The 14,786-nt window shown below is 49.4% G+C and overlaps 3 protein-coding genes across 3 annotated transcripts; 2 read left to right on the forward strand and 1 right to left on the reverse strand.

Annotated features, from left to right (window-relative positions):
* Positions 1 to 736: 736 nt before the first annotated feature.
* Positions 737 to 3,598, reverse strand: LOC112903774 (putative disease resistance RPP13-like protein 3). The gene has a single exon (XM_025972981.1). It carries the CDS (start codon positions 3,596 to 3,598, stop codon positions 737 to 739), a length of 2,862 nt encoding a protein of 953 aa, XP_025828766.1.
* A 6,242-nt stretch (positions 3,599 to 9,840) lies between these two features.
* On the forward strand, positions 9,841 to 13,311 carry LOC112903247. The gene is made up of 2 exons (XM_025972480.1): positions 9,841 to 10,375; positions 12,442 to 13,311. The coding sequence occupies exons 1-2, from the start codon at positions 10,059 to 10,061 to the stop codon at positions 12,935 to 12,937; spliced, it is 813 nt and encodes a 270-aa protein (XP_025828265.1). The 5' UTR covers positions 9,841 to 10,058; the 3' UTR covers positions 12,938 to 13,311.
* A 174-nt stretch (positions 13,312 to 13,485) lies between these two features.
* LOC112903248 (germin-like protein 11-1) lies at positions 13,486 to 14,455 on the forward strand. Its single transcript, XM_025972481.1, has one exon. The coding sequence runs from the start codon at positions 13,520 to 13,522 to the stop codon at positions 14,186 to 14,188; it is 669 nt and encodes a 222-aa protein (XP_025828266.1). The 5' UTR covers positions 13,486 to 13,519; the 3' UTR covers positions 14,189 to 14,455.
* The last annotated feature ends 331 nt before the right edge of the window (positions 14,456 to 14,786 follow it).

The raw sequence follows: 14,786 nt of genomic DNA on the forward strand, positions 1-14,786 counted from the left end.
AGTGCTGTTGTATAAGGTGAGCCGTCATGGCACATTCAGAATTAAAGTGCAGTGCTATATGGTACCGTTAGTTAATGGAAATTGGATGATTGGTCTTGTGTTCACTGTCTCTGTTAAAAAGTTGCTAACCTTTTAAAATTCTTCACGATACGGTGCCCCACTATATGGTACCTTTGTCTGTTTTGTAAGAGAAGGAGCATCCTCATGGACAACCTTTCCAAGAAAAACTCTCTACTAATATGATATATAGGATAATCATGAATAATATATTGGGGATTTCTATTTATTTACCCCTATATTCACAAAATAAGTGGGAAGAACTAGTTACAGACACAAAGCTGAATATGTAACTAGAGGAAGTCAGAAAGTAAACTCGTTCTTTTTATTTCTGAACAAAAGTATGGCACGATTGGTTCCAAACTGGACTGAACTTTCATTTCATAGGGACAATAGAGTATAGACACGATTGTATAATTGACAACACTTCATTGCAGCATGTTTCTACAGTTACGCTCATCATCCATTGCCATCAATCAGAATATCAGATTCCAGTACTTGTACTTCTGTACTTGGTACATGCATGGAGCCAAGGCAGACTACTCATATTGCTACTTTTTTCAGGTGGCTGAAAACTAGAAAGTGTTTTGCAACCTTTTAAGCAACAGAAAAAAAAAATCAGAGAAACTTCAGCCATCCGGTCTTACCATGAGATCCATGTGAAGATTCGTGGTGATCATTAGCCATGACTCTGCAGATTGTATTTGAAAACATAATGGTTTGGAAACGCCGCATTAGCTTCTCTGACACTATACGGGATGCTGATGCCATTGAGTTCAAACCGATGCAGTCTTTCAAGGTATCCAATTCCAGAAATGGACTGTACTTGGGTGAACGACCAAACAACATTCTCAAGCTTAGGTGTTGCTTTTCGGCTGAAGCTTATGTTGGTAATGTGGGTTATTTCAATGACCAGAAACGTAAGGTTCCTGAATTCGCTTTCCCCAAAGGCAAGCCTACTTGCGACAAAAGAGTTGTGCCGGAGCCTAAGGCAGCGCAAACCCTTAAGATGGCCCAGGGTCCTTAGCGCATTTTCTGTCAGGAAGGTTTCACTCAGGGTTATCTTGGCAAGCTGATGCAGTTCGTCGACCCAGTAAGGCAGTTCATTTCTCAGGCCGCAGATGCTCAGGCTCTCAAGGAACTTTGGATGGTGTTTGAACAAGGGATTCACCATGTGCATCTCGGAAGTCACTTTACATGATTCCTTGATTTTGATCGACAGAGAGCGGAGGCAGCTATGCAACTCGTCAATCGCTCGAAGGAAATGCTTGAGGTCGACTTCCTTGCCACTGAGAACCAGACCTAGCTTCCTGAGCTGCAGAAGCTGGCTAATCTCGTCCAGCTGATCATTGTGGGAAACTTGGACGTGAGACAGGACCTGCAGATTTCCCATGATCCCAATGCCGTGAGGCATGTAAACAGTGGAAAAAGATCCATTTGACCTGATGATGTCTTCTCTCGGACTGTAGTCAATACTGCCTGCAAGCAAGTGTTTGAGCATCTGAAGCATCAGAGGTTTTGTGCCGAAATCCCGTATCTTGGTTTCCCGGATGTCCAACGTCTCCAGATACCGGAGTTTGTTTATGTCCTTGGGCAATCGGGTGACGTTAGTCCTCCTTAGGCAGAGATACTTGAGCTGATATATTTGGTTGCAGATGATCTCCAAATGGTGCTTCTTCAAGCCATCACAGGCTTCCAGGTCCAGCACTTTGAGCAGCTCCAATCGAGAGAATGATGGCAGCCACTCCAGCAACACAATAATGCTGTCACAGCAGCCAGATACTTTCCTAACAGGGTAACAGCAGCAGATTTTCCTTAAACCTTTGCAATTGGAGGCGTGTCGTTTCGCTGCGACCTGTTGCAGATCAACCCCGTTGCAGATGGAGAGGTGTTGAGACAAGGAGGATGGCAGGTTTGTGTCGACAAAGTTGTCGTACCGGGCAATCCAGGTAATGAAGTCATGAACTGAAGGATCCAACCTGCAGCTCTTGACCCTGCCTGCAGCTCCAATGTTTCTGGGAACCACAAATCCACGGTCGAGAAGCGCGTCGAAGCAACGGTCAGCTGCTTCAAGTGCAGTGAGGCCATCTGTTTTACCAACCAGTCCTTCGACGGCCCATCGCCTGATTAAGCTATTCCTCCTGATGCTGCATCCCTGAGGGAAGATTGCCAGGTACAGCAGGCAGCTCTTGTAATGGCTGGGCAAGTCGTCGTAGCTGAACATGAACATCTGCTTCGCGTTCTTCAGTGGTTCCTCATCGGTCAGCCTGGTTGACAGTCCCTGAAGCTCTTGCATTGTTCTGCTTGGGTTGACATAGAGCAGGTGGAGCAGCATCTTCGTGTAGAAAGGGTCCGTGGAGAACCTTGAGAGGATCTTCCTCAGAACAACCGCCATGCCGTAAGCGACGTCGGGAACCATGGTGAGAGCTCTGTCCATGAAGGCGTCAACGACGGAAGGCCGGGTCTTGAGGTGCAGGATGCTGTAGGTGTCGCAGTTGAGGACCAAGGTCTCGTTCCGCGTGGTCACCAGCACGGCGCTGCCGGCGTCGTACGGGCACCACCGCAGGGTCTCCTCCATGGCCGCCAGCGTCGGTTGCTCCTCCAGACCGTCGAGGACGAGCAGGAACCTCCTGCCTTTGAGGTGCGCCTTGAGCTCGCTCACGGGCGCGTCGTCCTCCCACCTCTGCACGCCGACGCCGTCGCGGGTCTCGAGGCTGCCGAGCAGCCGCGCCGCGACGTCGGCCCACGAGAGGCCGCCGTGCGGGTCGCCGACGTTGCACCAGGCGCGGCAGTCGAACCGGGCCGCCACGGCGGGGTGCCGGTACACCCGCCACGCGAGGGCGCTCTTGCCCATGCCGTTCGGCCCGGCGACGGGGATGATCCTGAGCCGGCCGTTGTCGTACGCGTCCTCCGTGAGCCACTTGGTCAGCTTCCTGACGTCCTCGCCGGACACGACGGGCCCTTCGTGGCCCTCCAGGGCCAGCCTCCGGGCGTCGTCGCCAGGCCCGGCGGTGGCATGCGGGAGCGGGACCGGTGGCACGTGGCAGCGGGCGCGGTCTGCTTGGTCGCCGCCACCGGCGAGCGGGAGGGGCAAGGTGATGCCGTACCGCTTGCGCCGCTCGCCGACCTCGCGGGCGCGCACCTTGAGCTCCTGTATCTCCCTGGCGATCCGGCGGCGAGCCCGGAGCGTCCACAGCAGGCGGTGCGCGCGGCGGAGGTAGCCGAGCGGGCCCCTCCGGCGGCTGCGGGCGGTGGCTCCGAGGTGGCGGACGTAGCGGTTGACGCAGCCCTGCGAGTCGTTGGCGAGGTCCCGGACCTGCCTCATCCACGCGCGGACGTGGTGGTGGCCGTGGCCGGCGCCGGAGTCGCCGGCGGCGAGGTGGAGGAGGAGGCCGTTCATGCTGTCCATCTCGTCCCTGATGAAGCGCACGTCGCCGCGGACGCCGCGCAGCAGCTGCGCCTCGTCGGTGAGCGCCGTGGCGAGGCGGCCCAGGAGCGAGTCCACCGCGCCCTTCGCCGAGCTGAACACGAAGCCGTCCATGGCGGCGCGGATGCTCCCCAGCGTCCCAGCGACCCACGGTGATGAGCTAGCCTATCATCAAGCGCTCGGGCAGTAGATCTCGAGGGCGCAGTGAATGCAGAGTCACGTGCCTGGTCAACTCCTAGAGTCAAGACGTGCGTACTGCAGCAACATAAATCGGTGCAGTCACGTCCTGTCACGTTGCACTGCAGCAACCCTTCGCTTCACCTGCTTGTTCTCAGAAAAAACCAGAAAAAAAAAGTTCAACCAAGTAAAACCAGCAATGATAAAGTACTTCCTCCGTCTAAAAAAACTTATGATTCAAAATTTATTTAAAAATAAGTTACTTTATCCTATTTGGTAGGTGCATGTGCATGCAATAATTAATTAGTGCCAAATATATTTAATAAGTACTCCCTCCGTTCTGAAATAATACACTGCATTTGACGTAGATATTCGGTCTCAGAATTCAGAATTAGTACCAGCTAACTTGAAAACGGCTGTTTGGATGGTTTGGAATTGGAAATCAAACCCCTGCTCCTCTGTAGTATGATGAATTGGCCTCTCTTCTTCCTCGCGACAACCTCCACCGGCCCGGCCTCTGTCGCCGAAGCTCCACCCGCAACCTCCACCACGACCCCCTCCTCTTCTTCGTGGCGGACACGCCCCCTTGTCTTTTTCCTCATGGTTGCACCTCCCTCTTTGTTTTCTTCGTCAGCGCCCCCTCTGCTTCTTCCTCTAGCATCCCCTCCTCTTCTTCATCTTGACCGCGGCCCCTCCTCTTCTTCCTCGTTGCCGTGGTTCCCTCCTTCTTCTTGGCGGCCAGCTTCCCCTCCCTATCTTTCCTTGCCGGTGCGGCCCCCCTCCTCCTCTTTCTTGCGCCCCCCTCCTATTCTTCCTGGAGGCCGCAGTTTCTTTGCGAGCTGGATCTCGTCGGGCGGCAGCTTGATGGAGCGCCGCCTGCAAGCGGTGCTGGAGGATCGCTATGCTTATCTTGGGGTAGTGGTCGTTTGCCATGCGGGGCAAATGCTAATCTCATGTTTGTGTACATCCAAACAGGAATTGAATTTGGCTGCTTTCTAGGATTCCAAAAGGCAATTCAATGGTCATTCAAACAACTGAATTTGAATCGTGATCCATTTCAACACCATGGTTGATTTGGTATTGAACCCAATTCAATACCATACCCTCCAATATCGACATCCAAACAGAATCTAAGGCATTTTTGTCTGCCTTAAGTTAAAGAAGTTTAAGTTTGACAAAATTTATAGAAAAGAATAGTAACATCTAAAATATCAAATAAGTAAATTATGAAAATATATTTTATAATAAATTTAATTATTCTCATTTGACATTCAAGATATTATTACTCTTTTTATAAACTTGATCAAACTTAGAATAGTTTGAATAAGGACAAACCAAAATATCTTATATTTCAGGATGGAGGGAGTAGACGCATTTATTTTACATCCCTATAAATCTATCATAAACTTTAAACTTTCTAAAGTGACTTATTTTTTGGATGCAGGAGTACCTGTTTTTTCAATCCCTCCAGCCTCTATAGTGAGCATTTTTCCATTTCCACGACGTAGCATTTCCCCTCTCCATACTCCATTTTTTTCAGCCATCGGATCTTGCTCTAAGGCTGAGTCCAGTGGTGGGGAAAGATATCTCCCCGCCACGTCAGCTCTCACCCTCACTCTCACCCCACTCTCACCCCACCCCTCCAATGCACAGGCTATAGTGCTAGCTCTCACTTCTCTCTCCTCCACGTCAGCTTTTCTTTTCCAGATTTAATTATTTCAATCTCTTTTGTTCGCGTACGCAAAATAATTCAATAAACTAATTTTATTCAACTAAAAAAATTACCGGTTACATCATAATTAAAAAATAAAATTACATTGCAATTAAAAATAGCAAAAATACATAATAATTAAAAGAAAATTCTAATCCTCCTCCGAATCCTCGTCTAGTCCAAGCTCTTTTTTCACCATCTTGACAGCCTTGAAATGAGTACGTTTTTCTGCTTCGTCCATATCCACGGTTGATCAGGACTTCGTTATGTTCCATTATTTGAATAATTTAGCCTTCACTAAGCCACCCCACATGTTCTTCATTGCAAATGCTTTACTTGCTACTGCACTGCTTGATGAGGATTCCTTCCCCTTCTCCTTCCCCTTAGCCTTCTCCTTCCGCTTAGCCGCCTTGGCCCTATCACGGCCTATTGGACGAGTCTGATTGTCCTCTTCGGTGTTTTCTGTTCCACCGGAGCTGTACTCACCCGAAACTCCGAGGCGGGTTCTCTTGCTACTCACATCGGATCCACTGCCAGAACCATATTTCGCTGCCCACTTGGGTTCGTGGCGAACAGCTCTCCACCAATGATGGCGCTTGAATGCTGTCGTCACTTTTGGGTCGTTCTCGTACCTCGCCATTGCCCCCTCCATGACCATTGCATCGTCTGCTCCACTCTGACGTACTCTTTCTTCTTGGATATAGTATCCATTAAACAGGATCACCTCGCGGTTGTACACATTCCAATGATCCTTCAGTTGCTTCACGGTGCGACGACGGGACGGCTCCGCGGTAGAGTTGAAGGTCTCTGCTATTTGGCCCCAAAAACTCAAACCGGTCTGGTTGTTGCCGGTGATAGAGTCATTCGAGTGATAAACCCAAGTATGTACCTAGCCCGAATATATTGTTAGTTATTTGAAAAAAAATATGATATTTAAATAGATGAACACTAATTAAATTACCAGTTTTTCCTCCTCCGCAATCGTCCAGTCAAGTCTCTTTGGACGCTTTGGTTTGGTTGCTCCCGCTCCTTCATTTTGAGACTTAATGGAGACAGAGCTTGGAAGTGGATGCCGCGTGCGGAGGTGGTGGGTATGGACCATATGGAGGTGGAGCGTACGGAGGTGGAGCATATGGAGGTGAAGCGTACGAAGGTGGTGGGTATGGACCTTCAGTCCCGCTCCTTGAGCCTGGAGGTGGAGCATATGGAGGTGGTGGGTATGAGTACGGACCGTACGGATAATGATATGGCGGTGGAGGTGCCCCCGGAGCCGGAGGTGCAGCAGGGGGGAATAATGCCCGGGGTTGCGGTGAAGAATTGACATCGGAGCGGCGATGCATCGGAGAAGACTCATCTTGGGGAGATGCTTGTGACTTGTCGTACTGCAAGAGATCGGTGAAGGTATGGAAATCTGGAGACCAACCGGTCATGGTGGAAGAGATTTCGGATTGTAGAGGAGAGAAATGAGCTCAAATGGGGTGTGGAAGGAATGAAAACCGGGTGTGGTATTTATAGCGGGGTTGGGGATGAAAATTGGGATTTTTTGCAATTTTTTTTCAAATTTTTTGAAGTTCAAACGGTCAAATAATGGCTAGTTCAACGGATAGTCCGCGTAGACCAATCGAAACGCGCCACGTCACTCCCGCCCCACCCCTCTCGCCCGCGCACGCCGACGCCCACGCACCGCCTCGCTCCCGCCCGCCTCCCGCCCCCGCGCGCCTGCCAACGCGGGCGCGAGCGGGGCGATAGCGCCCGCTCCCGCCCGGCGGGATGGATCCCGCCCTCTCTCTCCCTCCCGCCCGCCTCCCGCCTGCGCCGCGCCGATAGAGGGGCGGCACCGCCCCCCATTGGCACCAGCCTAACAGTCACAAGATAGTCTTCGAGCTCCTCTCTCCCAATTTTATTGCCGCTCGTGCAGATGACGCCTTGCCTGTCCCAGTGTGGCTCCACACCAGGTCCGCCGCCTCCTCCCACCACCATACTAACCTGACTTGATTGAGATGTTGGCTTGATGGTCCCATCCCAACTAACCTTGCCTACCAGTTGTCCTTCACCCGACAATGGAGAGAAGCTCTTCGGAATCCAAACACTAACCCTAATCCCAACCCAAAGTATCGGTTACTAACTAGAATAGCTCGCTGGAGGAGGCCTCCTCCCCTTGCCATGCCTTTCGTTGTCGTAATTGTGCCCAAGCACCCCGCCGCTGCAGCATGAACACGCAAACTCGAGAGACGAAGCTATCTCCTATTGTGTTTTTCTTTTCCAGATGTTTCTGTATGTTATTTCCACTAACTTCTGTTGTTGTTGTTGTTGTTTTTGTTTTTGCAAAATTTATGGTTGTCCCAGTCCCTTTCTTATATTATTTCAGTTGTGTACTTGTGTGTGTCCATATTCTGGTTGATTTTTGTTTGTTTTCTACTCGAGTAATATCGATAAAATAAATAAATCTGCATATATTATTTTGCTTATGTATGCATTACTCCTACGCTACATCGCAGCACTAGCAACCAAACTGTTAGAGGAAGTCTTATAATTTAGCCTGCTCTTACAGCCCATCCAAAAGCCAAATTGTATACGGTGCATAGGTTCCATCATTAATATATGGTCCATTTTATTCTCTTAATTTTTTTTAACTTGACTTGCAGCCCGCTTCTCCTCTCTCTTCTCTCCTCTTTCCTCCACCTCAGTATCAATGTGATGTGGCAATGCATACAGGCCGCCTACATTACCTTAGGGCAATCCCAACCCATAATGTCTATGGGTAGTGTCTCTATGTTGTCATATCATCAAGACACCGCCTTTATAAACTAAACTCTATAACCCATGATGTCTTGCTGTGGATTTTTATTAGAGCGCGTTTGGTAGCGCTCCAAAGCAACTCCGCTCTGCTCGGCTCCTCAATCCTAGGTGCTCCCGCTTCAGCCACTCGTGCTCCCTAAAATAACCTGTTTGGTGGCGCTCTGGTGAGGCTCCAGCTCCGGCCACCGCAAATCCAACTCCGGCTAAGCTCCAACTGCCGTGAATCGACCTCCAGCTGAGCTATGGCGGGGTCGCGCGGCCGGCGGGCGAGCGGGCAGGCGGGGTCGCGCGACCGGCCAAGGGACAAGCGGGCAGGCGGGGTCGCGCGACCGGCCGGCGAGCGGGAGGGCGGGGACGCTTGGCCGGCTAGCGGGCAGGGACACGTGGCCAGCAGGCTTAGTTCGGGCCGGGACGGCCGGCAAGCGGGCGGGCGAGCGGACAGGGACTTGCGCCTGGAACCTCAGCAGGCGCGCGGGGACTTACGGCGGGTGGGCTGAGGTCCGGCCGTCTCGAATTGACCTCCGGCGAGCTTCAGTGGGGATGCGCGACAGGTGGGCGAGCGGCCGGTCGGCGCGTGCAGGGACGACGTGTGTGGGGAGCGGAAGAGAATCGCGGGAGCAGGTTTTTCCGCTCTCCTCCTTCTACGTGGAATTAGTTTTCCGCTCCAGACTCGATTCACAATCGAGTCGATCCCCAAAATTGGCGTTTGGTAGCGCTCCCCTGATTATTGCTTGGAGCAAAGCAGCTGGAGCGCTACCAAACAGGTCCTTAAACTCACTTTTTTTTCTCCACCTATCATATTTATTCTCCATTTATTATGAGGACACAATCTCACTCCCAGTACAGAACCTGTAGTGTATAGCGTATTGGTTTACGTGTTGACACTCTGGGTCTTGCATGAGATCCAGTTTCTTCCTCTCTGTCCACTCTCTCTATTTATTACGGTGCCATGTAAGCTAAAAGACCTATGTGGTGGTATAATTAATGCTATTAAAACCATTCTACCTGGAGAGTTAGGATGCCTTATAATCAGGGTGGGCATTCGGTTAGACCGAACCGATCGGTTCGGTTCCTTGGCTATTGAAATTTTCGGTTATCCAAAATCGAAGACTGATCAGTCTTCGTAGATTTATGAAGACCGAAGAATTCGGTTTCGGTTTCGGTCTAGGTCGTGCCCGAATAGACCGATCAAAATTGACAATCAAGAAAAATGAAATCCTCGTATCTATCTTCACTGCCTTAGGTAAATTCAACCCAACAAAAAATCAACAAATTTGAAGTACAATGATAAAGAAAATCAACGGATCTCGGCTCTCCACCGTCAGGCATCGCCTTCTTTTTCTTGGCCTCTCCTTCAACAGGCGCCGCAACTCGCGAAGGCCATGAGCATGCGCCGGCCGTCACAGTCGGAGTACTACTGGCTCTTATACAAAAGGCCCAAGTACACATGTGCACAGACAAATCAAACTGCGCATGCGCTCTGTTTGGGCCGTGCTGCAATCATTGGGCTTGTATTGGCTACGTGGGCCATGGTCCCCGCTGCACTCCGGGCCCACTCCCAATCCCGAGTCGTCCCGGCTTTCCGGGCGGCAGCAGATAGCACCACGTGCTCTGCTCACTGGCAGCCCGGCCCCACCAAGCACCCGGAACAAAAGGATAGTCCTCTTCCTCCTCACAGCCTGGCACCGCGTCCAACCGCACGATCCAGATCCGACCGACCGCGTCCCCTCCGCCACGTCAGGACCGGCGCCGCCGTGCCCCGCTTTAACTGCCATCTCCGCCGCCGCACGCCGTCGCCGTCCCGGTCTCGCTCGCCACGTACACGCAGCCACCGGTCACCAGCCAGGCCAGGCGGCCGGCGAATTGTGCGCGGGGGATCGGCGGGCGATGGCGGCGCGGCGGGGCAGGGGGTGGGCGCGCGGCGCGGCGGCGTTCGCGGCCGTGGCGCTGGCGGTGGGCGCGGGCCGGCGGTACGGGTGGGACGGGGCCTCCGCGGTGGCGGCGTTCCGCGAGGCCCGCGGCGCGCTGGGGCCCTGGGCGGCGCCGGCCTACGTGGCCGCGCACGCGCTCACGCTCGCGCTCTGCCCGCCCTACGCCATCTTCTTCGAGGGCGCCGCCGCGCTCCTTTTCGGCTTCCTGCCGGGCGTCGCCTGCGTCTTCTCCGCCAAGGTCCTCGGGGCCTCGATCTCCTTCTGGATCGGCAGGTCACCGCGCTTCTCCTATCTTATCGTATTCTCGCGCTTGAGTCTCTGCTGCGTTCCTGGTTACTTTGTCTGTGCATAGGAGGCGAGATCTGAGAATTCTGTTGCTTTGAACGCGCGATCTCAAAGTTGTTTGTGCGTGGCACCGATCGTGGGGGTTTAGGACTGGCAGTAAGAAAAGTAGATTTGGGATGTTCTAGACAAAAAGAAGTTACCTTTTCTCTGTTGGTTTGCCATTTTGTTCGCTTTCTTGCGTCCACGGAATTTGGAATTATGCAGTATTTGGCCCTGTATTATTTTTCAGTTGTGCATAATTGGGTCATGTTGATAGGATTTGGAGGTAATTAGTGAGATCTAGGTGTTACCTTCAGCATGACTTGTTTTCTTCTCTGATGTGTCTAGACGAGAGTAATGAATGCTGAATAGTAGTGTTCTTGTACTTGGCCCTTATAATTGTTCAGTCGTGCTACATTCGGGTAACATAGTTGTGAGTTGAACTTGAGGCCGAAGAGGGGGAGGATAGAATTGGCATCACGAGGGAGGGCAAGAGCGTAGGTTGGAGCAAGAAAGTGGCAAAATAATAGACTTTCACATGGATTGATTGTAATGGATTACTGTGCTTATTCCACCTGATGAATTCTAATGTCTGATTGCACCACTTACTTCTGATAACCATATTTTGGTAGTGCTCATTTATTTCATCTTGATTCATATATCAGTAAGGTGGCGTGCAGCTTATTTACCACAAACTACTTTACTGGCCTTTGAGTTCTCAAAGATTGCACTTGCTTTGTATATAGTATTCATGCACTAGACTTCTCCATGCAAACTCATACTAACATTTGAATACATGGCGCATCAACCTAGTTAGGTATCATAATGAACAACATATTTATTTTAGGTACCACATGTGTTTTACTAGGAGGTTAACATTTATGTAAAGATAACAATGGGTTTTCTTTTACATAAATAATGGACTCAGCTACTCATGCCCTCAGATGGTTGATGATAGCTTAGTGCAACTATGCAACAATTGTGCAGTGTGGAAGCAATGTTGGTTCCGCGCTTGCCACTTGTACAATGTGTACAATGTCAGAAGACCTAATGAGCTATACCTCCTTGGTCATTGTCTCCTGGATTAATTTTCTTGTTTTCAAGGAAAACAGCATCGACCCATTTTAGTAATGATAATGCAATACACAGTGCAAATAAATTATTAAACTTGAGGTTCATTACCTATACTTCTGTTGTTGAGACCCTAAGAAAGCTGTCTGGATCAGGCAGCAATCTTAGGCGTCCGATTTTGAGCGCCTGGGGTTGGATGTTGCTGCCTGGCCCAGGCAGCTTTCCCAGGGCTGTACCCAAACGATGCATAAAGTCATGAGAAACAAATTGATACATGAAATTGGCTGCACACAAACAACTCTTAGACTTTTAACCTTACATACAACTCCTTTAGTTCTTAGTTGGTTATCGTAGGTACTAACTCCTTTAGTTCTTAGTTGGTTATCTTTTACTCGTGGTAATGGCTGTTTTTCCATACAAGTTGGTTGTCATAGTGGTGATACACCATTTCCTGAGTTAATGGGTGTCTTGATCATGTTTGTGCTATGCAGAATATTGTTTGGCTGTTGTTCATAAATAGTGATAGGCTATAGAGTTGTAAACATCTGGAAAACGTAAACTAAATCATATTCTAGATGTGTTGGCTTTGGGATAACTGAAAAATGCTCAATTCAGACTACAATTTGTTGCGTGAAACTCAGCCATGGATAGGAGTAGAATAATCAGGATGACAGAAGACACTGCAATATATTACTCTAACCCATTAAAAGTTCAGAGTACAGGGATTCTGTCACTAGTGGCAATTGCACTGTGGCCTACTCTATGTTGATGTTCATCAGCTAACTTGGCTGATTATACATTCTGGATTGGTATTATTTTTCTATCAGCTTCTGTGGACAAGGCTTTGTGTTATAGATCACAGTTTCTATTCATGTCTTGTTTGTTTGCACACTAATCTTCTGTTCTAGCTCTCTTTCCTAACCAATCTTTCTGAATTTCCTCAGGGCGGTTTTCAGATATTTCACTTCAGCAATGGAATGGCTACAGAGGAACAAGTACTTCCATGTTGTGGTTAAAGGGGTTGAGCGGGATGGCTGGAAATTCGTATTGCTTGCGAGATTCTCGCCTTTGCCTTCCTACATCATCAACTACGCTCTATCAGCCACGGATGTTGGATTTTTCAGAGATTTTCTCCTTCCCACAATTATCGGCTGCTTACCAATGATACTACAGAATGTGTCAATCATAAGCCTTGCTGGTGCAGCAGTGGCCTCCACTACAGGATCTAAGAAGTCCCATATCTACTCTTACCTGTTTCCTGCAATTGGCATTGTGTCCAGCATTCTAATTTCTTGGAGGATTAAGCAGTATTCTTCTGCACTTGCTATTCCTGATGAGCTTAAGAGTGCACCTGCTAATGGAAACTCCAACGATGATGCTAAGCTGGCTTCGCCAACATCGACAAATTCCAACACTGGGAAAACTAGGAAGAGAAGGTGATTGGCAGTATCGGCCCTGTATTCACGGTTTACATCATCACAATGACATCCACGGAGTATCAAGTAGCTACAGTCAGATGCTAGTTAAAGACTTCAATTTCGACATTGGTGCACCACTACAGTAAGCATATTATCTGTTTCATGCCATGATTTTTTGGGGGCGTTTAACAGATGCTGCCTTCTTGTTTCTATCTTTGAGCTTCTCTTGTTGTGGTGGATAATACCGCAAGGTGAATCATAGAAGCTCACATGTCGTATACCAAGAGTAATCTAGTGTTTTAGATTTGGCTTATTCGACTGTATCCTGTATTGAAACTCGATGTATGTCCAAACCGGTAATCAGATATTCTTCTGGATCAGAATTCGATTTCAGAACTGTGTTTGCTTTTTGTGATGTAGGACAGCTGCTGTGACATTCTCTGTGACTACACGTAGTTGTCTGTACTCTTTTGCTACAATCCAAAGCAAATCATGCAGTGAACTCCAAGCAATATTTACAGTTTGAACAAACTTTGGTTTCACTCCTTTCTCATCACACTATTTAACACATGTTCTGCTTCCTTATGTCCAAAAGTTACAAGAGATGAAGCTCGTCGTCCCCTTGTGTTCCTACATTCTTCTCAGTGGCATCTATGCTCCAAAAGCCCTGTCAGATAGCCCTTCTCTGCAGGATGTATGCCCCATGGCACCTCAGGGTGAGAGGAAGGTGTTCATGAATGGTTTCCTCTGCAAGCATCCCAGCACCATCTTGGCCTCCGACTTCAAGACCCTGCTGCTGAACCATGCTGGAGACCTGAACAACATGTTCCAGTCGTCGGTGAACATGGTCACCGCCACTGAGTTCCCTGGGCTAAACACCCAGGGCCTGGCCATGGCGCGCACCGACATCGCCCCCAGTGGGGTGGTGCTCCCCCACTCTCACCCACGGGCGTCGGAGATGATGTTTGTCCATGGTGGCAGCGTGGCGGTCGGCTTCTTTGACACCAAGGGTAGGCTATTCCAGAAGACCCTGGGGGAGGGGGAGGTGTTCATCTTCCCCCGTGGTCTGGTTCACTACATCATCAACTATGGTTTTGGTCCTTCGACAACATTTTCAGTGCTCAACAGCCAGAATCCTGGTGTTGTTGGCATCACCCATGCGATGTTCGCGACAGATTCAGATGTGCTTGAGGGGCTGATGGCAAGAATGTTGAAGTTTGGAGAGATGGGACTGAGTGACAACAGTACTGCTGGTTTGCCATGGACATTCTAATAATGTGTTAACTCAACTTAGTGAGACAATTTGAATGAAAATTGATCGATAGAAGATTTGGAGATCATTCATATTAATGGATTCTGCTTTGTGATGTAGCTGCTTAATTTATGTAACAGTTCTGGGCTCCTGGCATTTAATATGAACTATCAGGGCACCACACAAATTAAGAACAGAGACTTCTCTGCCTTATCTCTGCAGGATCATGATTCTGCAGCCTCTGACATCTCTTCCTTTTTTCTCTGAACTTGATATCTCTTCTTTTTATTTGCACGGTCGTTATTGGATGATGTGAAAATTGCGTCATGCGATGGTAGCCATCATCTTCGCTTCATCATCACCACTAATTTTGGCATTCCCTGGACAGTATAGCCTTCCTTTGCCTTTTGCTTTACTCAGTGGAGCTCTACACCTTTTGTTGTTTAGCATTATCTCTCAGCTCCTGGAAGGTGAGATCTCTTTCTTTTTCACGGCTTCTCTTTCACACTGAAAGCTCCTGCATCTGATTAAGGTAGACTCCTAGCACCAGACCAATCCTACCATATTCACACGCTGCTTTGCAAGATGCTCTTGTAACTGAAATTGTTAATGATTGATG

This window comes from Panicum hallii, chromosome 8 (assembly GCF_002211085.1).
Source record: "Panicum hallii strain FIL2 chromosome 8, PHallii_v3.1, whole genome shotgun sequence".
NCBI lineage: Eukaryota > Viridiplantae > Streptophyta > Magnoliopsida > Poales > Poaceae > Panicum > Panicum hallii.

Coding starts and splice junctions, on each gene's coding strand:
- LOC112903774 (XM_025972981.1), bottom strand. CDS start 3,598: ATGGACGGCTTCGTGTTCAGCTCGGCGAAGGGCGCGGTGGACTCGCTC.
- LOC112903247 (XM_025972480.1), top strand. CDS start 10,059: ATGGCGGCGCGGCGGGGCAGGGGGTGGGCGCGCGGCGCGGCGGCGTTC. Junction 10,376..12,441: donor ATCTCCTTCTGGATCGGCAG/GTCACCGCGCTT, acceptor GAATTTCCTCAG/GGCGGTTTTCAGATATTTCA.
- LOC112903248 (XM_025972481.1), top strand. CDS start 13,520: ATGAAGCTCGTCGTCCCCTTGTGTTCCTACATTCTTCTCAGTGGCATC.